The sequence below is a fragment of the Apiospora aurea genome (genome assembly GCF_038362705.1).
Source record: "Apiospora aurea strain CBS 24483 chromosome Unknown utg000001l_segment0_segment0, whole genome shotgun sequence".
Lineage (NCBI taxonomy): Eukaryota > Fungi > Ascomycota > Sordariomycetes > Amphisphaeriales > Apiosporaceae > Apiospora > Apiospora aurea.
Window position 1 is genome coordinate 2,556,008 of NW_027117388.1, and position 24,414 is coordinate 2,580,421.

Genomic DNA, 24,414 nt, shown 5'->3' on the forward strand with positions numbered 1-24,414 from the left:
CGATATTTTGCGGCTCGGGTGGATTTGCCTTTGTCCACCTGTTCCGAGGCTGTGTGGGGTCTGTTTCTAAGGCTACGATACCTCAATATGCGTGGTAGAGGAGTTCGGGATGGCTGATCAGAGCGAGGAGTTTCGACCATGGCTTTGGTCGTTGCGGATATGGAATTAATCGAGTTGTTCAGGCCGCCTCCTAATAGTTACCGGGCCGGGATGTCAGTTGACCTCCTATTGTTACTGTGTTTCAAGTTGACCCTTTAAAGTTTGGCATTTCGAATTTACTGACTCAATACTAAATACACTTTCTGGATCCAACGGTTACGAACGGTTTTCACAGCGATGCCAAGGGAAGTTGCCTAGACCAAAGGGACCATCGATTGCAATTGCAGTTTCACAAACCAAGCAATTGCTATGAGATATGCCACTGAATATGTCAGCTTCCTGCATTCCTGGCCATGGTCACGGATGGAACCTTGGCCAGAGCAAAAAGGGATGTATGATCTGGCTCTTTCCCCGTGGAAAGCTAGGTTGACTGAAGAAGAAAAAACGTGCTTCTATCTAGGGCTGCGTGATTCGAAAGGTGACTCTTCTCGCGTGAAAAAGGGCAATTCCTCCTCGTGCTGCCCTGGCTGGCCCGAAGTGTGCCGTCGTTTACGCATCGGGTGCCTGTTCGTATGGGTTTAGCATTACCGGCACCATGGTACACAACGTCTGTCCGCCTCTGATTGACCGAAGAGGCCCTATGCGTATAAAACTCTGAATACTCGACCATAGTTCAATGATCAGGCTGCAGTCATGCTGAGGCCCGGAGAAAGGGCCAAACTCTATCTGGAATTCATATATAAGGGCTGTCTTTCCCTGCGTGCCCGAACTTCTGATTCTTCTGACTGATTCATCATCCCATTCTCTTCTGATTATATTGAGCCCTCTTCTTGAGACCCAGTTTAGACCAACTCTTCACTTGACATCTATATCTTGACTCTGTCGAGCATCCTTCTCTATCCTCTGCCCACCATCATTCTCCACTCAACGCCTTTGACTTATTGAGACCCAAGAAACAAGTGGATTCCATCCACAACCATTCTATACCATCTTACATCTGGTTGGCACGCACTTCAATTGGAGATCTCCAAGCCTCACTCCAGTGATACACTTTCAACCTCACACTCACTACATCCACATACTTCAAACACACACGACATTTTCTCATCATGTCTTCTTCTCGGGCCTTTCACCAGAAGGAGCACTTCTGCCTCAACAAGCACGAATCCTGGGAGCCAGTCAAGGCGTCCATCCGCAGTCTCTACGCCGTGGCCGCCCACCTCTTCAAACTCAAACACCCCTTAATCATGGTCGGCGAGGCAGCAACCTTTGCCATGAACGTCAAATGGGAGGATCCCACCACCGTCGACCTCTTGGTCCGGGCCTCTACTCTCGAGAAGCTCAAGGCCGTCCTGGCCATCACCAACAGCTGGACCGAGATAAGCAGCAAGACCCGCATCCAAAGCGGCTACCGCAACACCGAGTGCCGCCGCCGGGATGCCTGTCTTCTCTTCAAGCGGAACGTCTTCCGGGGCGGCCAATGGTGCAAGTATCTACGACTCTGGACCGAGGAGGCCTATGGTCTCAAGATCGACGCCAAATCCTTCATCCAGATCAAGCCGACCTTCCAGCTCTTTGAGAAGGCCGAACTGGAGGACCCCACCGACGAACGGTCCATCATCCGGTACATCCCGGAGACCTACGTGCCCACGCTGCCGGCGCTCCTCCAGGCCACCATCCACAGCATCAACCGCGGCCGCCGGGACCAGCCCTACGCCTACGTCGACTCCTTCGCTCGCCTCCGGGCCCTCGTCCAAGTCAACTGGCTCGAGGAGTCGCCAGCCCGCGAGGTCGTCCTCGAGCAATGCCAGGAAGGATGGCAGTACACCTACCTCAACGGCTTCTTCGACAGCTACACGCGGCCGCTGCCCGACCAGGACGGCAGCCGCCGCGAGCGCAACCTGCGTCTCCAGTGCCGCCGCGCGGCCCGCTGGGCCTCCCCCGACCTCTACCGCAAAACGGGCTACGATGCCGAGGAGGAGGAGCCTCTACCTCCCCTCGTCCCCGAGCTCATGGGCCTGGATGCGGACGTCGACGTCGACGACCGCCCCGTGGTGCCTGGTGCTTGCCACGACTACTACGACTCCGACGACTCCGACAGTGACATCGACGACCAGGCAGAAGAGGTGCAGCAAGCCTATCCCATGGTGCACTTCATGGCCCGTGCCGAGAGTGACAAGTCTTCGGACTACGAAGCCGGCATCCGGGCGTGGCACGAACTAGAAAAGGAGAAGTCGCAGGTCGAGTTTGGCCCTCAAGCCTGCACCGGTTGGGAGAAGCCCGGAAACGCCACCCGTGGGCCCTGGGGTGGCTCGTGAAGAGGGGTATCGGTCAGATACGGCGGAGGAAGTTATCTGTTGGATAGGTACGGTACAGGAAGGACGATCTGGAGTCTGGGTCGATCGGGCGTTGGTCTCACGTGGGCGATACTATTGGGAGGCGTTTGGTTGATTCTTTCGATACCCATTTGGCATTTGGAGAAGGAGTTTGGGGAATATCTTGCAGTGGCAAATTGTTGGAAGGAGGCACATACATCATTTCATGTTTTGCCACTTGTATAGCTACGGCTGCTGGAATTGAATTACAGTGAGACTTAACAATACAAGTCGAAATACATATGCCTCGTTTGTTTATTCCTGTTGTGATTATGCCCTTGCCGACACATCGTGAGACCAACCAAGGAGCGCTGGCGTGACATCTCTGTGGTGCTATCAGAACATCGGTCTCGCCAGACCGAGTATCGTATAGAATCTAGACCATTCATTGCAACGGTTAGGAAACAAAGTTTATCGCGGTGCAAGCGGCCGAAGCCTGGAAGATGCCACCTCGGTCAGGACAGCATCATGTTCATGAGTCAGTTCCTCCATGCACGTATGCAAAATACAGCCAGCCCTGATAGATTGTTCAAGTCACGGTAGGTATCTCGATACCCGTCCCTGCTTCTAGACACGGAGTGTAGTTGAAAAAAGGTACCAGACGGTCGTTCGCATCGACCCGGCTACTAATAGCTTATTTTCTCTAGTGAAAATTTATTCAACGGGCCTCTCATGGGATGCTGCTCTAATGCGTCCCCTGTGCAGGGATATCAGGTGTAGATGGAACCTCGTTCGCGTCTGTAACGGCCTTGGTATGGAGGCGACGTGATGGGACTGTTGCGACTTCTCCATGGGGAAGTAGTCTACAGTACCTCTGCAACGCGGCCAGGTGTGGTTGTTACCTTGCGGTTGCTTGCGCCTCTCGCCATAGCCCGTTTCGGGCGATTTCCCGGAGGCTTAATATATTGGTTGGTCGTCTGATTTCCGAAGGTAAGCGAGTTTCTTTCTCGGCTAGTCGGGAGATGGAAAGTACCAGTACAAAGTCCGGTGACGTTGGTCTGGTCGTTCATCCCCGGAGGTAAGGAAGGACATGCCATCCTTGACCTGAGATCGACCCGGCTGCAAGAGCCGGACAGCGATCAGGTCTGTAAGGTAGGTAGCACCCGGCCAGGCTTTGGAGCGACATCCCGAGGTAGAGGGACCCGCGAGCTTGGGAAACTTGCTCACACCAATTCCACGGCTCTGGTAAAGCCAGCCGGGGAGAGGTAGGAGAGCGATTCCGATCGGTAGATAGGTCGATCCCCTCCAGCGCGCGACGCAACCAAACGCAACCAACACCGCCCAGGCCAGAATTTGTGGTGCGGGGGGGGGCCTTCGCCGGGGACCACTATGTCCAGACACACCGACCTTGTTGATATTGCCTGTCAGTCCAGTCAATATTGTCACGCCCCCAGACAATTTACCAACCGGGCACACCCATTGCGCCGACTCGGCTATTCTAGGCGTACGGGTTCTTCCGATCGTCAGTCAAACGCGATTCACCGTCCCAGCGCAGTCCTTTGGTAACGCCCAGAGGCTCGGCGCGGTAGGCGCCGGCGCCGGTGCCACATGCCCATCCCTCAATCAATATCGACCGAAATACCACCGTTCTTCTGTTCTTTTCGGACTTTAGGTCGCTGGGGGCGGGGAGCTGTCCGCTGCGAGTTGTCGTGGTAGATGTCGGTGTTTAGGAGGTAGGAAATATGTAGGTACTTGTTCAGCAAGTCTGGTAAGGTACATGCAGACGGTGCCCCCCCCAATACTTCAAATCCAGGTTGACGTTGTCCCACCTTGGGCGAGGGTAGGTACGTTGGTACATGCAGGTACGGCATTTGGTTACCCAAATTTCCATCTTCCAATCCTTTGGGCTGTCCAGTTTCTTATCAGATCAAACTGATCAAATCGATTTGATTGATTCGCTTTGCCTTGCCGTAATCAATCAGATCAATCAATCGGCCTTGGAATTTATGCAGCTGGCAGTGCAGGGAGCCGGGATCACGTGCCAGGCCCCGTGAACAAACAAACAACCGTCGCGTCTGTGTGTCCATTTCCATGCAGGGACCAACATACATCCAAAAGAGACCACTGGTTCAACCCAATCCAGACTCGCTGCCTGCTGCTGGAATCCTTTACTGTTCCGCCGGTTCCCCATGCAAACTGCCCAACTTGAACTTTCGCCAAAGGGCCCGTTTTCGATGGACGCCAACGGGGGTTTTGAGGACGACGAGGCCGCTCTTCGTTATGCCATCGCCCTCTCCCTCCAAGATGGGGCTGGTGCCGGGCAGGGCAACCCTTCGACATCGGATGACCCAATCCAGCTTAGTTCGGATGACGAGGACGAGGACGACCTGGAGAAGCCTCCCGTCTACCGCCCATCTCACCGACTGCGACAGCAGGACGAGATGCAGGGCACTAAGCGGGAGGAGAAGAGGGAAGAGGTGAAACCCTCATCACCTGCAGCTCAGCAGCAACCAGCACAGCCCGCCCAGAGCGGCCTGGCTGCATTGGGTCTTGATCGAAAGAAGATGGAGGAGGAACGCTTGGCAAGGCTCGGCAAACGAAAGGCGCCCGATTCCGAGCAGGTCTCGCAAGATCGCAATCGCCGGCCAAAAACGGTCTCTGCATCTCCGGGGGAAGCAGCTTCAGCATACCACTGCGCTGGCGGAGGGTGCATTCCGTGCGTCCCCCTCGACAGGGGTCCCGCTGTCAACGAGTCAAGGCCGCCCGTCCATGCCCATGTCCATGCCTCTGCCTCCTCCCACCTCCGGAGGTTTGCGCTGGCCAAAGGGCGTCGTGAGGAAGACATGGGCCGCGGGCTTCCCACCCGCAGGGGACCAAGTCAAGATCGACGAAATACTCCAAAAGGACCAGCTACAGTTGGCCATCATCAGCTCCTTGTAAGTTACACCGACTAGTGACGCGGATGAAAAAGACGTGCTGTGGTCTAGACCTGACCGGCAGCGCCCACACCATTTCAGGATGGGAGCGTCGACCCCCCCTTTCCCATGTATGCCGCCGCTCGCCGTCGCTGATCAGCAAGTTGTAGTCAATGGGACGATGAATGGATTTTGTCCAAGATCAATGTGTCCAGGACGAAGCTCATGTGTATCGCGTACGCATCCAGCGATCAACAGGTATGTCCGCAACCATTGTTACAGACGCCCCTTCATGTTTTTCTCGCTCACACACACCATTGTCGCAGCGAAAGGAAATCGAAGCAAACGCACCCAACGAGAATGTCCGGTTTTGTTTCCCCACGATGCTTCCCATGGGTTCGATGCACTCCAAATTGCAACTGTTGCGGTTCCCCAATCACCTGCGCATCGTCGTCCCGAGTGGCAATTTTGTGCCTTATGACTGGGGGAGACGGGGGCTACGGAGAATGTGCGAAGCCCCTCCCACCATGCCAATCCCCCCTGCGTGTGCTGCCGCAGCATCGCTGACTGCTGTGCAGGTTGTCTTCATAATTGATCTCCCCAAAGTCCAAACACCCGAGGCGGCCGCAGCTAATAAACTTACCATGTTTGGAGAAGAGCTCTGTTACTTCCTCACGGCCCAGGGTTTGGACAAAGGTTTAGTCACGAGCCTAACGAAGTATGATTTCTCAGAGACGAGCCGTTACGCCTTCGTACACACGATGTGAGAAACCTCGCAACCGGTTCCCAGTTATGCTTTTCCACTAACGCGCAGGGGCAGCGGAGGCACCCACGTGGATGACGGTTGGAAACGGACAGGTAAGCTTAAATATGGTGGAAGTCAATAAGACTTCATTCCCTTTTGGCAACCACTTTTCGGAAGCAGTCGTGCTGACCCCGGAGGACCAGGATATTGTGGGCTGGGCAGGGCTGTGTCTGCGTTGGGCCTCAACACACCAAGCCTGATCGACATTGACCTTGTCATTTCGTCGCTCGGGTCCGTCAACCACGAATTGCTGTGCGCCCTGTACTATGCCGCACAAGGCGACGACGGCCAAAAGGTGCTCCGCGAGAGAACCTCCAAAGCCAAGGCCAAGATGGCCGTGGCCAAACACGAGCTCTCCTCGGCCATCCTGGACAATCACTTCCGGATCTACTTCCCCTCCCACGATACTGTTGCGCAGAGTCGCGGAGGGCCGCGGGTACGTCATGTCTGAGGCCTGGTGGTGGCCCTCTCTTTCTGCCTGGAAGCGCGTTTCACTAACCTACAGGCCAGTCTGCCGGGACGATCTGCGCGCAGTCCAAGTGGTGGGATTCTGCCACCTTCCCCCGTGACCTCATTTACGACTACAAGAATGTCCGAGCTGGTCTCTTGCTCCATAGCAAGATGATGCTGGTTCGCGGGCAAGACCCGCACGGAGCGCCGGCCGCTTGGGGCTACGTGGGATCCGCCAACCTGTCGGAAAGCGCTTGGTAGGTGCTGGATTTCTTTGTCATCGGGGTTCATACTAGCTACTCGGTGTAAGCTGACCACCGTGGGCCCTCCCATTTCTTTTTCCAGGGGACGCTTGACGAGCGACAAAAAGACGGGCAAGCCCAAGCTGAGCTGCCGCAATTGGGAGTGTGGGGTGGTGATCCCTGCGACCGAGCAGGGGGTGGGGGGCGTCCCAGCGAATAAGACGTCCCCATTCGATTTGTCTGTCTTCCTGGGCAGCATTCCCGTGCCAATAGTTGCAACCGGCCACGACAACTACGGGCGGACCAGGTCGAAGCGGCCGTGGCTGTTCCTCGGGAACTGACCATGACCATCTCTATGCCGCCGCGCGCGCGTGCCCAAGTGTCAATATTGTATCATCAGCTCATCTGCTGTTGCGCGCGCTCGTTCCGATTGGGCACGGGGCGCCCGGGAGCAGGTTTGGAGGGGTTATGCAAACAGGGCTGGAGGGCGAGCAACCCGCGCGAGCGCAGTGGTTGACGCCAAATCCATGCATCATATCACGGCACCCAGTCCTGAAAGATGACAAGCGTTAGTTCGTATTCATTTGTGGCGTCGACGGTCGACGGTCGAGGTCGATGATGGGCTTTTTGCTTTATGATTTATCTTACGATTGTCTGTGCGCCAGAGATGCGCGCCACAGAACTACATACCTAGTTCCCGATTCGATACTAGAAGAATTGGCACAGCTATCATCACCACCTACGACGTTCACGGGCATAGATTTAACCCCTCCTACCAAGTACATTTTGGTAGAGGTAACAGAGTTAAACTTACCCATCCAGGGTAGTACATTGAGGACGAAGAGGGGCTGGCTAACAAGCATCTCGTATACCACGTCTTAGGGGTAAGTTTAGTTATCCTTATCGAGTACCAAAGTTAGTTATCGCTCTGGTCACAGTCTAAAATAAGAGGTGTTGCTCTTCCGCCACCTGTATCGCGGCCACTAAACGATAATTCTTTACCTGACAAGGGTGACAAAACTTATGCCTGCAACGTAGTATACTGTCAGATGCATGCTGTCGAAGTGAACGGCGACTGGGCATGACCCCCGTCGTACCTAGTTAGTCCGTCTGGGTTCCTCTCTGGCTAATGAAAACCAGCCAGGATCCAGCTCCGGGCGCGCCATCGTGCTCGACAGGCGCGCCGGTGCATAGGGAAACATAGCACGGCGAGCTTGAGCTACGGACAAGCGCATGTGGGACCAATGCTGTCACTTCGGGGCCTCACCTCGGGAGTTGCTGCAACCGACCTAGGCTAGAACCTAGCAGCCGTCAATGACTCTGTAGGGGATCGCCAATCTTGCAGAAACACCTTTTGGCACAATATGACCTGTCCAGTCATGATCCTGCCCGCATGGCGCCGCCAGGTCTGGCCATATGTTTCGAAGCCCCCCCTGGGATGTCGTACCATGTTGGCTACAGAATCGACACGATCCTGCCGCCTGGGCAGTTTGCCTTGTAGCTGCGAATGCGGATAGCCCGCACCTCTGCACGGTGTGTGCTGAATCAATTTGATTGTTGCTCGAAGAGCAGATAATGCGGGAGATAGCGCGCAGAGAAAGGCGGCTCGTAGCCGTACAGGTGGGACTAGGCCGGGCACTATTTGACGCAGGCCTGCAGGTAAGATCCATTGATACCTACAAGGGCAGCATGTACGACGTAATTGCCGTACATTGGGAGGTACATGTATGTAAGAAGTAGGTAGGCCTTGGTATGTGGTATGTGGTATGGTGTGTACCTCCATACTACCACGTCGTCTGCCATGGGTGTTGATATCTGGAGAGGGAAACGAAAGCGAAGAATCCCACACCAATGCTGCGTAACACCAGACAGAACATTGGCCAGTTGTTAGTTGGGACACTGCATCTCGGCTTTCAGAACCAACCCATTTGGCGGTGGCGGGTCGTTCGTCCGGATCCGATTTCACATGTCGGCCGCGGGCGTGGTTTTGCTGGAGATTCTCGTATACCAGGGACCCTTCGCTTTCATGTTGGAGCAGCGGCCGCCGTCGTGGTTGGTGAAGGCGAGGGCGAAGGCGCGCTAGTAACATGAATTGCTCAAGACTTGCCGCGAGCGACAGGGTTACACACATGGCCGACGAAACATGGATGCCGATGATAATATGCAGCCCGCTAACAGCCGTCGGTCGCCGTTCAAGTGCGCTGCTGGTGCTGGGCGCTGGCTACTTCCGGGCATCGCCCTCGAATGAGATCATCCCCCAGCAATCAATCAATCAATCAATCAACCATTGAAAGGGTGAATGAATGAATGAATGAACCAAGACAGGTTGGCTAGCAGAGAGGGGGAAGCTACCCGATTGCTCTGGTGGAGATGCTACCTACCTGGATCCGTGATAGTGGGAAACGACAGGGCATTGTGAAAGTTTTACCAGCCGCTACGGTACTAGCAGCAGCAGACATGGAGCATTTTCATGTTGTCGGGTCTGGTTGTTGAAACGAGGGTGGAAATAATGGAAAATGATGGGGCACACTTCCTGGTGCGGAGGGACCGTGTGTGCGTGCATGCTCGCTCGCCTTATGGACTGGAGCTACCTTACCTGTACCCCTGCTTCCCCCCAAGCCCCTAAGCCCCTAAGCCCCCAAGCCTTGCAGGTCCTACGTACCATGCTAATACGTCGTAGGTTTGGTTGCCTATTGCTGACAAGCTTCTTACTCCGGGGCAATGCAGCTGTCAGATCCGTTATGAACATGAAAACCGGCTTATGTTGCTCTTAAAAGTCGGCACTCCAAACTCCAAACGCGCGACTACCGTACAAGTACATGCATGGACATGCACCTGATCGCTCGAAACCGCCCGTGAAAGGTTGCCGTCTGATAATGGCTTTATAAATATCCCCAAAAACCGATGGGCCGTTTTCCCAGGCCCCTGCCCCTCACTGTCCCCATAATGCAATCTGCCGGTATCAACAAATGGGCCGTCACTGCTCCGTACTGCTCCGTACCTAACACACACACACACAGCTGTGAAGGCGGGAGTTAAGCAGGGCCCCTCCGTGTGCGTGTGCCTGTCTAGCGGCGCATAGTGCCAACTGCCACGGCTGCAGCGGCCAGCAAGCAACATGAGCCCGTCGTAAGCAGACGCAGCGGTAGGCTTGCCGAATTGGAGGCGCATTAGCGAGCAAGACCAGTTCAACGATCTTAGTTGCACAGTTCGTTTGGACTAGAAAAGTACGTTGCCTCTAGTCCCGGCGACCCCCTCTTCTGGACTGGACTGCCAGTGCCAGTCCCCCGTACGGAGTATTGTGCTCCGTAGTAGTAAGTACGCGCACCACTAATAAACCAGAAGCGTTCGTTCGTTCGTCCGTTCAATCTTTCGTACGAGCGAGCAGGGCCAGTGCCACTGAAGCCCGACGACGAGCTTGGGCTATGATGGGCTATTAGTAGGTCGCAGGCCGGTACCAGCCAATATTGCAACATCAACCACGAACAACATCATCCCCAGACCACCCCCGAGCTGTGGCCCCCTCCCCCCTTCCCAGCGTTACACTGCGTTTTTACTCAAATACTTGGCAAGGAGATTGCATTCGGCAGGGGTGGTGGTGGTGGGGGGGAACTGGGGGAAGGTCTCGAGGCCTAGACTGCCTAGACTGCCCAGACTGCCCAAACAGCGTCTCCTGCTAACCTAAGTACCTACCTAATCTTGGCCCAGCGAGTGCCGGATCGACCTCTTCCTCTCTCTCTCCCTGCTCCCTCTCTCCAACCACCACGCCATTCCCCACCAAGCTAAATATCTAAGTCGGTAATGTAGGGCAGTGCCCACCATCTACTGGCTACCTCTTGTCATATTCCAAAAATGGCAAATCTGGCCCTGCAACGCCCAGATTAATTACCTACCGCCTCGGCCTGCGGAAACCTGCAGCGCACCTGCACGCGCGAGCAACCCGTCCTGCCGTTGGTATGATGGCGCAGAGATATCACTTGCCATTTTGATCGCCGAGCTGGGTAGGCGAGTGTGCACGCTGCAGCCAGGATGCCGCGGGTACCGAGGATGGCGACGAATGACGCATTGAGGCTCTGCTTCTGCTGCTCCTGCATATCTGTCTGGAGAGGGACATCAATTGATAGTCGCAAGCAGCAGCAGCAGCAGCGCGCGCATGCCCGCGCGCCCGTCACGAGGCTGCCAGCAGTGCAGCAGCCCCCAACGGGGCCAGCGACGGCTGAGGCGGGCCGAATCAAGCCAACTCATCATTACTCTTTCGTCGTTGTTCTATTTTCTGTATCTTCTTTCCTTTTTTATCATGCGATGATGATCCTCGAGGTTGAGACATGCAGGAGTGGGAAGGCTCTCACTACTTCGGCGCTACAAGCGGTTGGCCGAGGTTGGATTGCAGGCTCAACGCCTCGAAGTCGGCGCAATTACGCAATATTGACATGGGAGAGCCAGATATAGCAATTTTGGGAATTTCCATCAGAGGGGAACAAGCTACCTGCAATCCCTACCAACTTACCTACGAGCTCTCCTGAGCGGACGGAGGGTCGTAGGGACTCCTCCCCTCTCTTTGGGGGGCCGCTATTTTCGCCAACCGGCTGGCTTTCCATCTCCTCTCCCTTTAGGTAAGCGGACGGACTGGAGAGAGGGGCGGCATATTTTGCCAGAATACCAGATACAAACCTGACCGACCAACACCAAGAATTGAGGAACTGGAGCCAATGTCAAGGGGGTATTCCTTTTAAGGTTTATTCCGTCAGATGCTAGCAGGGATGGCCCCTGCTGGGCCACCAGCCAAACGTCAAGATCGACAATGGGTCATGCTGCTTGACTTGCAGGGGTAGCCGAGGATTGAAGAAAACCTGCATGACGACTGCTGTGTATTGGCCGTATTCGGTCTGGCTGTTTTCCCTCAGCCCACAAACTGGCACCTCTCTCCCTCCCCTGAGGCCATGAGGAACTGGACTTGGCGACCCTGCTGATCATGGTCTGGCCAGAGCCATGTTCCCAGGCGGCTTGTAGGCCAATGGCTACCCAGGCACCGCTCCGTTGGGAACATGAAAACACGGCACTTTAAGCGATGTAACCGTGATCATCCATGGTTGATGCCTTGCAGGGTCCCTCTCCCTATTTACATTTACTGTGTCAGCGAAGGCGAAGAGACTGGGTGCTATCGCTCGTCCGAGTCGGTCAGAGGCGCGCTCTGCGGTACCGCATACCCTTTGCCTGCCTTGGCGTCTCCTGGCTTCGTCAATGTTGAGGCTGCTATCGGTTGCTGCATGAGATTGCGACAGTGGGCTGCCGTGGCTGATCCGACGAAGAAAAAGAAGCAAACACAGGTAGAAACTACCTCCACACACACACACAGAACAGCTGGTTCCTACATACTACCTGCTAGTACCGGCCACGGATAGGGTGCACGGATCGACCATAAGGTGCATCGGAACTACTGCAATGTGGCTTCGCCACTGACGGACTTTTGACGACTGACTTGGACGGCCGGCACGGGACTCTGGGCCAATCGGGACCTACGGGCTGCCCAGTTCCTGCGCAATAAACAAAGAAAGGGAGCCGAGGCCCGCGCGAACGGTTCGGCTCATGTCCAAGAAGCTGCTGTCGGGTCGTGTACACACTTGTTCTTCATGATTGAAGACGCTTCTCAGCAACCGGAATGGGAACCGCTTCTTCTTTTAGCCAGTACCAAGTAGCGCATGAGGTCATCAACAGGCCAATTTTTCCTTTCTTTCATTCTTCCAGGCGCGGCTAGGGGCTCGGACAAGCAGGCGCCCAAGACTTCGACGATCCTGGTATGGAACACCACTGCTCCGATATAATAGGGTAACCCGTGAAAACACACACGCACACACGCACACACGCACATACATACAGAACCAATGTACCACGCCCTCCAGGCCTCCACTACTGCATCTTGTCGTCGTTCCTTCGCTCCGATACCAGCAACGGTTATTACGGGGTTACATCGGTAGTTCATCTCCATACTACGCCGATTGGAGACTGGGGCTCAGTCTAACGCCTTGATAGCCCTGACAGCCTGGTTCCCCGATGACACTAAGTCTGGCTTGGTAAGAGTACTGTGACCAACCTAGGTGAAGAAATTGCCGCTCAAAGCCCACCGGGCAAAACTCCGGGCAGGGTCCTGAGCTGTGCCAGTCGACAAGTCTCGGCTCTCCGGGCACGTATGCACGTAGCAATGGCTGACAAGTGAGATGTGTCTGGGTTGGAGAATTTCCGCAGATCCTACCAGATATGTTTCAGATCGCAAATGAGCAGCGCCGCTTATTGGCTCAATCCGTGGTCGTCAAAAGAAACAGGGCAAGTCTGCTGCTCCAGTATTTTCCACTCTAGCAGTTCACGTTACCGGCTTGTATTGGTGCCAGGGCATATCTCGCTGAGGCATGTCACGTTGCGGTAATGCCATCGTAATGATTCTGCCGACTAGGTACTGGGGGAAAATAATTGATTTACGTCAGATGCTAAGCCATTCCCGAAGCCGCAGCCAGCTTGTCGTCCTCCGCTCACATGCTGACCATGCCCTCTTATCGAGCAATTTCTTAGTGGTCCGGACGACACGCAGCGCGTTTCCCGTCCATCTTGGCCAGAGAAGAGGCTCGACATTTCTCGACATCTCTTGACGGCGGCCAAGGGATTCTACCGGGTTCGTCGGTCTTTGCCCAATTTGGTGGACGGAGCGTATCGTATCCATGTCCACAAAATGGCCTCCTCTTCTTCAAAGACGTCGCGTCGCGACTGGCATCCGAGAATTCGGTTCCAGCTGCCAGCCAACGCCAATAATGCCAATAGTGAGTCTATCAGCCTAATCTCGATCGACGAGTCCCAAAAGCCTGGCTTCCCAAAAACAGTTCCGTCTGTTTCAATCCTATATTCCCAGCTATAAACGGCAATTATTCATCCCTTCATGAGACCCGCCCATGCACTATTAAGCACCAGAGTGACGGCATGCCGGCGCACGATCATCTAGCGCGGCAGCGTCGGACATTGATTGATGGGCAGCCCTGACACGGGGGGAGGGCCATATGCCACCATCTCATCCAGTATAGTCTATTCCTACCAGCCAAGACATGGCGTATCTGGCCGATCCCCATGCCACCACGTAGGGACTTTTCTCTTGGCATCAACTTGGCCGATTAGGTGTTCCTTGGGCGCCAATGGGTACGTAGGCCAGGTACACACACACGCACCAATCTCCCACCCCGTAGGCACGCTCCGTTTCCCCATGCTGGCATCCTTACCTCTGCCGTACCCGGGCAGCCGTAGGCTTCCCAACCTTATTGCGTGCAGGCCTGTTGGCTGTGGACTTGGCGGTGGACTTCGCGTTGAAACGAAACAGCGACCCTGCCCTGTGCCGAATGCTACATAACATTCGCCGCGGAGACCCGGGGACTGCAAGGAAGAATTCGCCGATTCGCAGCGGCCTAGGGAACCAAAGGACTCATACCTCGCTCTCTCTCTTGCATTCAAAAGCCGTCTCCGCCTAGCAGGAAGAACCCCGGACATCGTACTCGGCTGGTTCCGTAGGGCTCCCCCCAACAAGCCGTGACGAGTGCGTCCGCACCTCCTGGGCATTTTCCCAGAGGCAAGCCGATGGGTTTCATGAGACTGGCCGACTGACACTGCCCATAACCATTGGGAGGGGGCACATTTCTTGGTATTGTTGCATTGTCCCAGTCCCAAGGCGCGCATCGATGATCCCATCCCATCGTACTTTTTTTCTATTACACTGGAGCCCTTGCTCCTCACAATCCAAGTTTAGATCAGTCCGACGGCCGTGGAAGTGCCTCTATCCATGTCCCAATGTCAGTTCCTCCTCCAACAAGTCGTGCGCTCATCTCGTTTCCCCCTTTGCTCCGTCTTCGGCCCATCCAGGTGGTAGTAACACTGGACACCGTACCTGAGCACCATGTCTCTCGCTCCACGCTGGCTGCTACACGTGCCTGTCCTGTCTGTCCACACAGACATATGCCCACTCACTTAGCTGGTTGTGTTTCTCCCCGATGTTTTACAGCCAAAAAGCAGGAAGAGCGATTAGCGCATGGGAGTCGCGCACCCAGTAAGACGATAGGTAGAGTAGAACAGAGCAGCCAGATGTCCGTACGTAGTATCAATGCTTGCTGTCTGAAGTCACATGGGCGGGCACATGGCACGACGGTGTTGGGGGGAGCGATGATCTACATGCATACATGCCATACCACTGCCTACTGCCTACTGCCTGCTGGGCGAATGGGAGGAAGAGAGGCAGTTGTGCTATGCCGGTTCGAGGTAGTTCTGGTCAAGTCTCCATCAAACCTTTCTTTTTCGCTGTGCGCCTGTTCCCTCCCCTCCTCCATGTTGAGATGAGAGTCTAACAAGAGGTACCTAAAGAAAAAAAAAAAAAAAAAAAAAGGAGGCCCACTTCGGCCCCAAGCATGCCCAAGACAAGGGCAGGTACCCAGGAGGACCCTCCCAAGACGCATACCAGGTCCCCACCCGCAGTCAAGTAAAATGGCTGCTAGGGCCGCCGGTGGTCCCTGGTAGCGGTGCTGCTAGCTGGATAACAGGACAGCTTTACAGGGTAGAGGCCTCAATTGAACTGGGTTGAAAGCAGAACGAGCGAGGGGAGCAGGGAGAGCAGGAAGAGAGAAAGCGCGCGCACGCGCGCCAGATAGAGAGAGAGGTAGAGAGGGCCGCCAGGAGGAACCAAATGAAGGGCTCCCCGAGCAACAATGCCGGCGGCCAAGTCGTAGGTTAGGGGCCTGGAGTATTTTTCGGCATGCCTACCGCAGCAGCGCCATGCCTCCATGCCTCCATGCCTCCATGCCTCCATGCTTCTATGTCTCCATGCTACATCAGATCCACCGCCAGGGCTCGCGAGGTGCTGCTGCCAAGGTAGATCAAATGTACATTGGTTTGATTGATGGATGGATTGATGGATTGATGGGTTGAATCAGCAGCCCGGGAGACAGACAGCCCATCGAATTGCAGGGGGGCAGTGAACATGGGGGTGGGTGGTGACATTGAATCTCTGCTGCTGTCGGGCCTGTAGGTAGGTAGGTAGGTAGGTAGGGTACATTGGTGTACCTATTGGCCTGCCCTGCCATTGGATTGGACTGCAATGGTAGGTGCATCAGGTACAATTAGGTAAGGCAAGGGTGACAAGGTAGGCATGGTAGGCATTGGAGGCATGGTGGGCAAGGTTGAAGGGTAGTGGTAGGTCATGTCAGGTATGCAAAAGAACAACCTATCCTCCATCTTGCACTGCCTTGGCATCCCAGCGACCTCCTCTCCTCCATCGTAAATGGGCGGCCACTATTAACACTGACAACTCCCGTTTCCTCGATTGCCTTTCTTTTTCCTTCTTCGTTTTCTTCGTTGGAGTGTAACAATTCTTTTTTTTTATCTATTTACTTGCCATCGGGTCGTGGCTGCCCGCGCTGCTCTTGTTGCTGTGCTATGTCGCACTAACGAGTCTGTTTTATTTTTATTATTTTTGTGAGCCTTTCTTCTCGTGTCCTTCCATTGTCCCAACAGCCCCCTCCGAGTGTGTGTGTGTGTGTGTGTGTGTGTGCAGGAACAGGAACACCTCTGCGCAACCTCCATCGACATATCCAAGCCTTGGAAGTCGTCAGCCAAACGCATCCTTCGGACCTGTGCAGCGACTATCTTGCGCGCCCCCCGTACCTACCATTGCCTCAGTTCCAGATATACCTCCCTTCGCCATAGTGTACATACACACGCACATACATGCGCATAGTCCGGACCAAGGTACTACTATTACTACTACGACCACTGCAAGCTCGACCAACCACCGTCACCACTGCGCGCGCTTGCCTACCAGACGTCTTACTCATCTTTCCACCCGCTCACGCACTTACATACGCATACTGCCCGTCCTCCTGCTCCCTCTCCTCCAGCTCTTCTAGGCGGGGCCTGCCCTGAGGTCTGGTCGTGGCTGCTACTGTACGGCATAGAAGAACCGCTCCACGTGTAAGCCGCGATTTCACCCTATCTCCAGATCATCCAGGAACCGTGTAGTTCTGTTACTCGATTACGACGTGCAAACCACCCACTACCACACCTCGCTCTGGGCTGGAACGCCTCGTGCTCACCTTTTCTGGGTCCGCGAAAAGCAGCCTCAACCTTCTGGGGTCCCCACATCCAGACACAGCCAGCCCACGCCAGAAGACACTTCTAATCGACTCAGAACCCCATCAAAGGCTCAGTAATCGCCGTACTTGACCTGGACCGGCTACACACACTCTCTCTTTGCCTGCCTGGAATATCAGCTCTCTGACGAGGAAAGAAGAAGTCCTTGGGTGAAAGACACAGTGGACGGCCGTCTTATCACAAGGATAGACCATCATCGGACGAGGTGCATTAGCCAGCATCGAGCCCATCGAGTCCATCATATTCCCTCGGCGCTGTGCTCGCCACCCCTTGGAACCCAAGTACATGCTCGAGTTCCATTAATCGGACCCCGGAGCTATCGTGGATCTGTCGGCTTCCTTTTGACCAAAGGGGACCAGTCACAAAGCACCACCTGCCTCTCTACCACAGGACCACAGCTGTCGGATCACGTCGGCAGCACTCTTGAACGGACTCCCGTTGGTGTCATCTCCCCTGAGCCTCGCAAAGCTTAAAAAGCCTATGGCATCCGCAACACTCGGCTCCAAGTGTAGTTCTCAGGTTAGGAAACAGTGTGCGCACACTCGGTACTGCCACCCTCCCACTGTCGAGTAGGAAGGGGGGACATGTACAAGCTGCAAGACATTTAGAGCCGGTCGAAACCTTAAAGTGCCTGCGGTGGCAACCGTGCTCCGAGTTCATCCAAGTACCTTGCGAAGTTTGTGTGCCTTGCACCAGAGAACCCCGCGCGTTGCCTGTGCTCTCTCGATCCATCATCCCAGGGCCATCTCTGGGAGGGGGACACAGCTCCTGAGGGAGGAAGTGACGCGATTGGGTTTCGCTGTGCGTGGAGTCGCTGCGCAATTTCCACTCCCCATCATCCAGTCTTACCCGCTGGATAGGCTTGTGGGCAGAACGAGGGCGAATCTCTCCCTCAACCAACAGCGTGTCGGAGCGTGTCGACCACCAGAGAGATCAGAGGATAAACCAACTCGCACGAACCGGACGAGCAGTTATATTGGTTGTATCCACCAGTACGCCAGGCATCTGACCAGGCAATCACCTGCATCTACCCTCTCCATAAGCAGACCTTATCTGCCTCTCTCTCCCTGTCCTTCTCTCTACCTCCCTCCCAACTCGCGGCTTGGTCCCAAAGCTCCGTGCTCGTTGGGTCTAGGTACCAGGTCTCTGATCTAAGACCGGACACACAACATAGATTTATTAAAACGACCTGGCATACATCCTTTTTCCCCCTTCTCTTTCCCTTTGCACTTTAGCCTACGTTTCACGTCACAACTTGACTTTCGACGGCTCGGCACTTTAATTCCTCTTGGGCTACCTAGGAACGTACCAGAGTGGGGGGGTTGAACCTGGTGCTTGGCCTTTTGGAACCATCATCCTCTTGCTCTCCGACTTGCCTTTCCAGAAACTCGAGCCGGCAAATTCTTTAAAGGTATATACTTTCGCTTGTCACAAAAAGAAACGCCTTTTACTCATAACCTCGTGCGGCAAGCTTTGGATAGATACAGCTTGCTGTCCACCTCTAAAGTTCCTCTGAACAGCTGCCTGCAGAGCGAACTCTGGCCAAACCAAGTCCGTCGTGGGTAGCAGTCGACGCCTGTCTTGCGAGCTGCCGCCCTTCATGTCGGACAGAGTGCCGGGAGGAGCAGCAATGGCTCACCACCATCACCACTCCGGGGCTGGAGCCACGTTGCAGCCGACGTTTGTCGGCTACATCAGCTCGACGATGGACGCCCTCGTCCTATTCGAGGCGTGTCTTACTGGCCACATCTCTCACGTGCCTCGCCGTCCGCACGACCGAGAGCGAGCGAACCTCATCCGCAGCGGCAACGTTTTCATCTACGAAGAGCACTCGAGCGGCATAAAGCGCTGGACCGACGGCGTCCCGTGGAGCCCCAGTCGCATACTGGGCAATTTCCTGCTGTACCGCGAGCTCGACAAGCCCTTCCAGCCGGGCGAGAAGAAGCGCGCCATGAAGAAGACGGCGAACAAGGACAGCAACGGGGTCACGAAGCCCGCTTCCAACTCGAGGGCGAACTCGGTCGGTTTCAGCGGCATGAACATGAGCGGCCTGGCCTCCCAGTATACCGACGCGCCGGGTAACAACAAGGAGGCCGAGAGAGCCTTGGTGGGATCGCTCGTGGACAGTTACCAGTTCAAGCCGGACGGTTTGGTCAAAAAGACCATTAGCGTTCAGTACAAGGGAATGCAGCACCACTTGGTCTCCTACTACAACCTCGACGACGTGGTCAACAAGAAGCTCCGCACGCCACTCGAGTCTCCCGAGCTGCAGCACATCACGCCACGGGCCGCCTTGATCTCGGCGGGGAACTTCCGAGCGCCAGTCGACGACCACGAGCTGATCATGGACGACCGTATGAGACTGCTCATCGCCCAGGGCCAAATGATGACCCCCGAGATGAACCCCTACACCGCCGGTTCGCGGTCCATGTCGGTGCCTAATGTGCACCACGGCTACCACCAGGCGGGCTGGTCTACGGGTTACCCGATGCAGGCCAACTCGTACGCCGTGACTCCTCACACCTTGCCACCGCCGCAGCCGGTTTCCTTTCCTCACCCGCCCCCAGGCTACACCTACGAGGCTTCTTCTCGGATGCCAACGCAGCCGCCGAACTTCCCTCGATGCAGATGCCGCCGTCCCGGCGTCACAGCACGATAGCTAACAACGGCTACGATACTAACGGCAGCGGACACGGCAGCTACGGGTCGATGCCGTCGCTTGGCAGAAGCCATCTGGGCAGCACGCCAGTCGTGCCGAGCAGCGGCATGCCCAGCAGCAGCATGATCGATAGCCACGGGATGGGCCACGGGTCTTTCAGCGGGCAGTCCATGTACGACTCCCCGGCGGCCTCGGCCGCATCGTCCCAGCACGGGGCCATGTACGACAGCAGCGCCAGACACGCGACATCCTACGAAAGCAGCTCGTCTCAACATCAGAATACATCGTACGATACGCAGGCGAATCCCATGTTTGACTCGACCAGCACAGCCCAGGCGACGGGCGATTACGAGTCGGCCTTGCAGTCGCAACAGGGCCTGGGCTCCTTCGAGTCGCCCAGCGATGACAACACGCCGTCGGCCCTCAATGGCATGGACCTCAACTCGTCGGTCAACAGCGCCGAACTCAGCGATGGGGGCCACTACAGCTCCTATTCGAGCCACGATACGGGATACAGCGCCCGCGGACCACACTCACAATCGATACCCTAGAAAGAAAGGAAGGGGTGGGGACCGGGACGGGGACGGGGACAGGGACAGCGACGGGAAGCGGAAGCGACGTGGAATAAAGGAATGATCGGGGGCCGGCGGCCGGAATGGCCGGGAAGGCCCCCCGAGGAAAGGGGTTATAAGACCAAACGTTCTGATTTTTCTCTTTCACGGCGCATAGTTTGACTGGCAGCATCAGCGGTTCGGTGGACAGGATCTCTGGGCGTCTTTGGTGTTTGGCCTTGATATTGTGTGGTTTACTCGGGTTGGGCATACACAGGAGGTTTGATTGAATCGGTTTACGCTGTTGTCGACCCAAAAAGAGGCGTTTCGCTCCGTATCACAGTTTGGTTGCTAGGAATTGCCCATAACCCTTGTATTGTTACGCACCGCACAGACGGGCGGTGAGGAGAGCAAACATAACTCCATAGAACATAATGCAGCAGTGCCATATTAGCAGTTCTCTACGAACTAGTAGCAGCAGCGGCCTGACCAGTCTGTTTGACTGCACGGCATTAATCACATTACCATGATATCTGTCCGCCCGCCATTGGCTGGGTTTCTTCTTACACGTGGATGTTTCAAGTACGGCTGGGGACGACGGACGACACTGTCGACGGATGGATTGTCATGTGAAATGGGTAGCAGGTATTGTAGCCCATGGAGATTGGCATATCGGAGACTACTGCCGACCTCAGCTAACTTCTGTCCATCTTACCTTGTCCGTCGAGGATGAGACGGGAAGTCTATCATGAACAGAAGAAGGCGGCAGGGGACTATGTACTCTTTGGGCGGTGGTACCGTGGTGGGTGATGCTGCTAGCGTTGAACTGATCGTCCGTCCGGGGCCATGTTGAGGACGGCCATAGCGTGCGTGCTGTGTGTGTGGTATGTACTCGCGAGGTACGGTAGCAGACACCCTCACCCCTCCCACACACACCGCAGGTTACTTAGGTATGGTATGGACACTGTGACATGCCCAAAGTCAAAACCATTGCACCGATTTGATTGATCAGATCATTTGGATCAATTGTAGGTTAACCTTATATGCCGTATTTTCCTCCACGGCCGCTTAGATCCCATTCGGCGAAACTTCCGCGCGCTTACGCAGGCGAATTAATCGTGTCGTTCAGCGGGCTTGCGCTAGCAGCAGCCCCTCCCCTCGCGACGGCGGTACCACGACACTACTACAGGTATCTACACCCATCAAATCAGTTGTCGTGCCTTTACCCGGGTGAGAGGGTGGGAGTGCGAGAGAAGAGGGTGTGTGGGCGTGCGTACTGCTATGGGGCCCCAGCGAGATTTCCGATTTCGCGGTGCATCTGGCATAAGCAAATCTGAGATATAGGCAAGCGAACGGGCCAATGCAGCGGTGCAGCAGCAGTGCAGCAGCCGCAGCAGCGACTGGAAGGGGGGCGGGGGTGAGGGAATGGTTGAATGGGGGGGGTAGAGAGAGAGGGGCGGGGCCTTTTTCCGTCTGGTGCTGGGGAACACGGTGCTGAACAAATTCTTCGCGAACTGTGACGCGAAACAGCTGCAACCACCAGCAATCAATCAATCCCGTTTGATCAGTTCAACCCGGCAAGGAAAGACAGCCGAAAGCCCCAACCAAGCAGGAGGCGAGATACCCCTGCCGCCGGGCAAACAGCCTCAACGCACTCGTCCTCTTCGCCCATTCAAGCTTTTGGCTTCCGGGCACGCGACGTTTCCCTTGTTGCTCGTGTCTTACCCGCCACAGCACGACAGCACACATCGCAGCCCAGCTCTCTCTCTCTGCGCCGCGCTGTTTGCACGCACCCACCTTTTTAGGCGGGATATCTGTCGACTACCTACCTACCTAAGCTCCCCGCGTCGTAAGCTCGGGGCTCTCCTCCTCCTTACGTCATCTTCAGCCAGGACTGGCCCGCTTCAGCTCTGCATCTGGCTGTACGTACGCTGCGTTGCACCTCGCGCTGCTGTGTCAATCGCGCGAGTCACTGGCACCCACCCCCATCTGCGGCCTGTGTTCTTCGGGGGAACAGGAAGTCCGGCCAACCGCTGTCTGTTCCTCCTCTCGTCCTGCTTCTGCCGTCGCTGCAGCTACATGTGAAAACGAGCGCAGAGCGGACCAATCATGATGAGTTCTCGGCTTTTCCTGGCCAGCAGCGGTCGCGGCGCCAATGCGATCCGCACGACCGTGGAAGCTCCGATGCTGCTAGGTTTCGGCCCATCTTCTTTGAGTTCGGGCACTACGACTCCTGTGCCAGCTGCTGCGTTCGTGGGACGAACGCCCCTGCCAAAGCTCGCCCGGAGGTCCTTGCATACCCCTGCCCGTTGCCAGCAGAGGCTGCTGCTGCTGCTGCAACACGACGGCCAGCCCCTTGGCAACACACTGGCCACCACACTTGTTCGGGCCAATGAGTCGAACCCCGCCGTCGTCCGCGGCCGATGCAATATCGCCAGCAGCAGCCCCAGCATCGGCAGTCGACGTGGCTACTACAGCGGTGCCGTGGCTTTGTTACCGTCTCGCTCGCGCTCGTCCTGCATAGCGGGGACACTGCACTGTCACAGGTCAGGTCGACTTGGGACGGCCCTGCAAAGCTCCTTCCAAAGCTTATCCTCCCAGAGCCGACGGTTACAGCGACAGGGGGGCAATCATGGTCCCGATGAGTGAGTTTGCCCCCCCCTCCAACATTTGAGTGTGAGGCGACGCGCATCGAGGCGGCAACTCAACCTTGGCTGGCGGGGACGACGACGACGACGACGAACCCCCTGTTCAGTCGAACGTTGTCCATCTTTGTTCTGTTGACTTCGACTCGCTGAACTCGTCGTCCGCAACCGGTCTGGCTCGTCCTGCACCGCTAGAAAGTCAAGTCGTGAGGTTTCCTGCTTATGTCCCTGCTAATCCCGGTGCGAGTAGGCCTGCTGCACCTCCTCCCGCCGACCCGAAGCCTGCTCCTCCCAGCGGCCTCCGAAAGGTGCTTCCCATCCCATCCCTGACACCGCATGAAGACATCTACACAGTACCGAATCTTCTCACCGCCAGTCGCCTGGTTCTCGCTCCTTTCATCGGCTACGCCATCCTCCACGACGCACATGCGTGGACACTCGGGCTGTTCGTCTACGCCGGCGTTTCCGATCTCCTCGATGGTTGGATCGCCCGGCGCTGGAAACTGCAGTCGGTCGTGGGCAGCGTCATTGATCCCATGGCGGACAAGATACTCATGACCATCTTGACCGTCTGCCTGGCCACCAAGGGCGCCCTTCCCTGTAAGTCTTTGGGCCCCTCTCGCCAGCTTCTTTCTGACTTTCACTTCCTGCCGATTCATGCTTCTGTCAACCCATCCTCGTCGAGCCGCTTCCTTTTCTTCCGTCCAATGTATGGTCGTCCCAATGCACGTTGACATCTCCAACCCAAGATGTCGATTGTTTCCAGCATGGCGTAAACTTTTGTCTTTTGTGCTTTTTTGCTTCCTCGTCTGCCTATGCCTTTTGCGGGAAGTGAACCAGATACGGGAGAAAGCTTGCGGAGGCCGAGCTCGCCAGTATCGCGATTGACTCGGAGTCTGCTTGTTTCCGTTGGCTTCATGCATGTCGGTCGAGGCATAGAATACGGGCTAACGACTGCAGTTTGGCTGGCTGGTATTATCCTGGGCCGGGACGTCGGCTTGGGCATCGCCGCCATCTACTACCGCTGGATATCCCTTCCGCCGCCCAAGACCTTCATGCGGTACTGGGACTTCTCCCTCCCCTCGGCCGAGGTTCGGCCCACGACCATCAGCAAGTACAACACGTTCTTGCAGCTAGCCCTGATGGGCAGCACCGTCGTCTCGCCGCTGCTAACCGTGGACGTTGCAGCGGCGCTGACTGGTCTGCAGTGAGTCGCCTTCCGATGCAGTCCCTCTGGCGAATACGACACTGCTGCAAGTGGCCTCCTGGCGTGAACCGACGCTAACATGGTTTCCTAGGTACACTGTGGCAGCTACCACCGTGTGGAGCGGGCTCAGCTACGTCTTCAGCAAGGACGCCGTCAAGATCCTCTCGGACAGCAAGGCCAAGAAACAGTGATGGGGGAGTAGACCAAGTCCCTTGTGCTCTTCTATATATTGTATCATTAGTGCACTCTGTAAGCATACATGATAAGAGCGTAGCATCCTGGCACAGCGTATATAGCGACTGTTGTATTTTGAACATTACATCGACCCTGTCGTTTCCTATCTGCAAAGCTGCTGG

The 24,414-nt window shown here is 55.8% G+C and overlaps 5 protein-coding genes across 5 annotated transcripts; 4 read left to right on the forward strand and 1 right to left on the reverse strand.

The window, feature by feature from the left end:
- Positions 1-1,208: 1,208 nt before the first annotated feature.
- Positions 1,209-2,417, forward strand: PG986_000797 (uncharacterized protein; the record flags this gene model as incomplete). Its single annotated transcript, XM_066837019.1, has 1 exon — positions 1,209-2,417. The coding sequence occupies one exon, from the start codon at positions 1,209-1,211 to the stop codon at positions 2,415-2,417; it is 1,209 nt and encodes a 402-aa protein (XP_066705912.1).
- A 1,008-nt stretch (positions 2,418-3,425) lies between these two features.
- PG986_000798 (uncharacterized protein) lies at positions 3,426-3,894 on the reverse strand (the record flags this gene model as incomplete). The annotated part of the gene is made up of 2 exons (XM_066837020.1): positions 3,426-3,835; positions 3,882-3,894. 2 exons carry the CDS (start codon positions 3,892-3,894, stop codon positions 3,426-3,428), a joined length of 423 nt encoding a protein of 140 aa, XP_066705913.1.
- Positions 3,895-4,603: 709 nt separating this feature from the next.
- On the forward strand, positions 4,604-7,167 carry PG986_000799 (tyrosyl-DNA phosphodiesterase domain-containing protein; the record flags this gene model as incomplete). The annotated part of the gene is made up of 6 exons (XM_066837021.1): positions 4,604-5,350; positions 5,545-6,092; positions 6,144-6,187; positions 6,278-6,570; positions 6,645-6,841; positions 6,930-7,167. 6 exons carry the CDS (start codon positions 4,604-4,606, stop codon positions 7,165-7,167), a joined length of 2,067 nt encoding a protein of 688 aa, XP_066705914.1.
- An 11,429-nt stretch (positions 7,168-18,596) lies between these two features.
- Positions 18,597-20,206, forward strand: PG986_000800 (uncharacterized protein; the record flags this gene model as incomplete). Its single annotated transcript, XM_066837022.1, has 2 exons — positions 18,597-19,498; positions 19,564-20,206. 2 exons carry the CDS (start codon positions 18,597-18,599, stop codon positions 20,204-20,206), a joined length of 1,545 nt encoding a protein of 514 aa, XP_066705915.1.
- Positions 20,207-22,315: 2,109 nt separating this feature from the next.
- On the forward strand, positions 22,316-24,249 carry PG986_000801 (uncharacterized protein; the record flags this gene model as incomplete). Its single annotated transcript, XM_066837023.1, has 4 exons — positions 22,316-22,851; positions 23,102-23,451; positions 23,812-24,058; positions 24,150-24,249. 4 exons carry the CDS (start codon positions 22,316-22,318, stop codon positions 24,247-24,249), a joined length of 1,233 nt encoding a protein of 410 aa, XP_066705916.1.
- Positions 24,250-24,414: the final 165 nt, after the last annotated feature.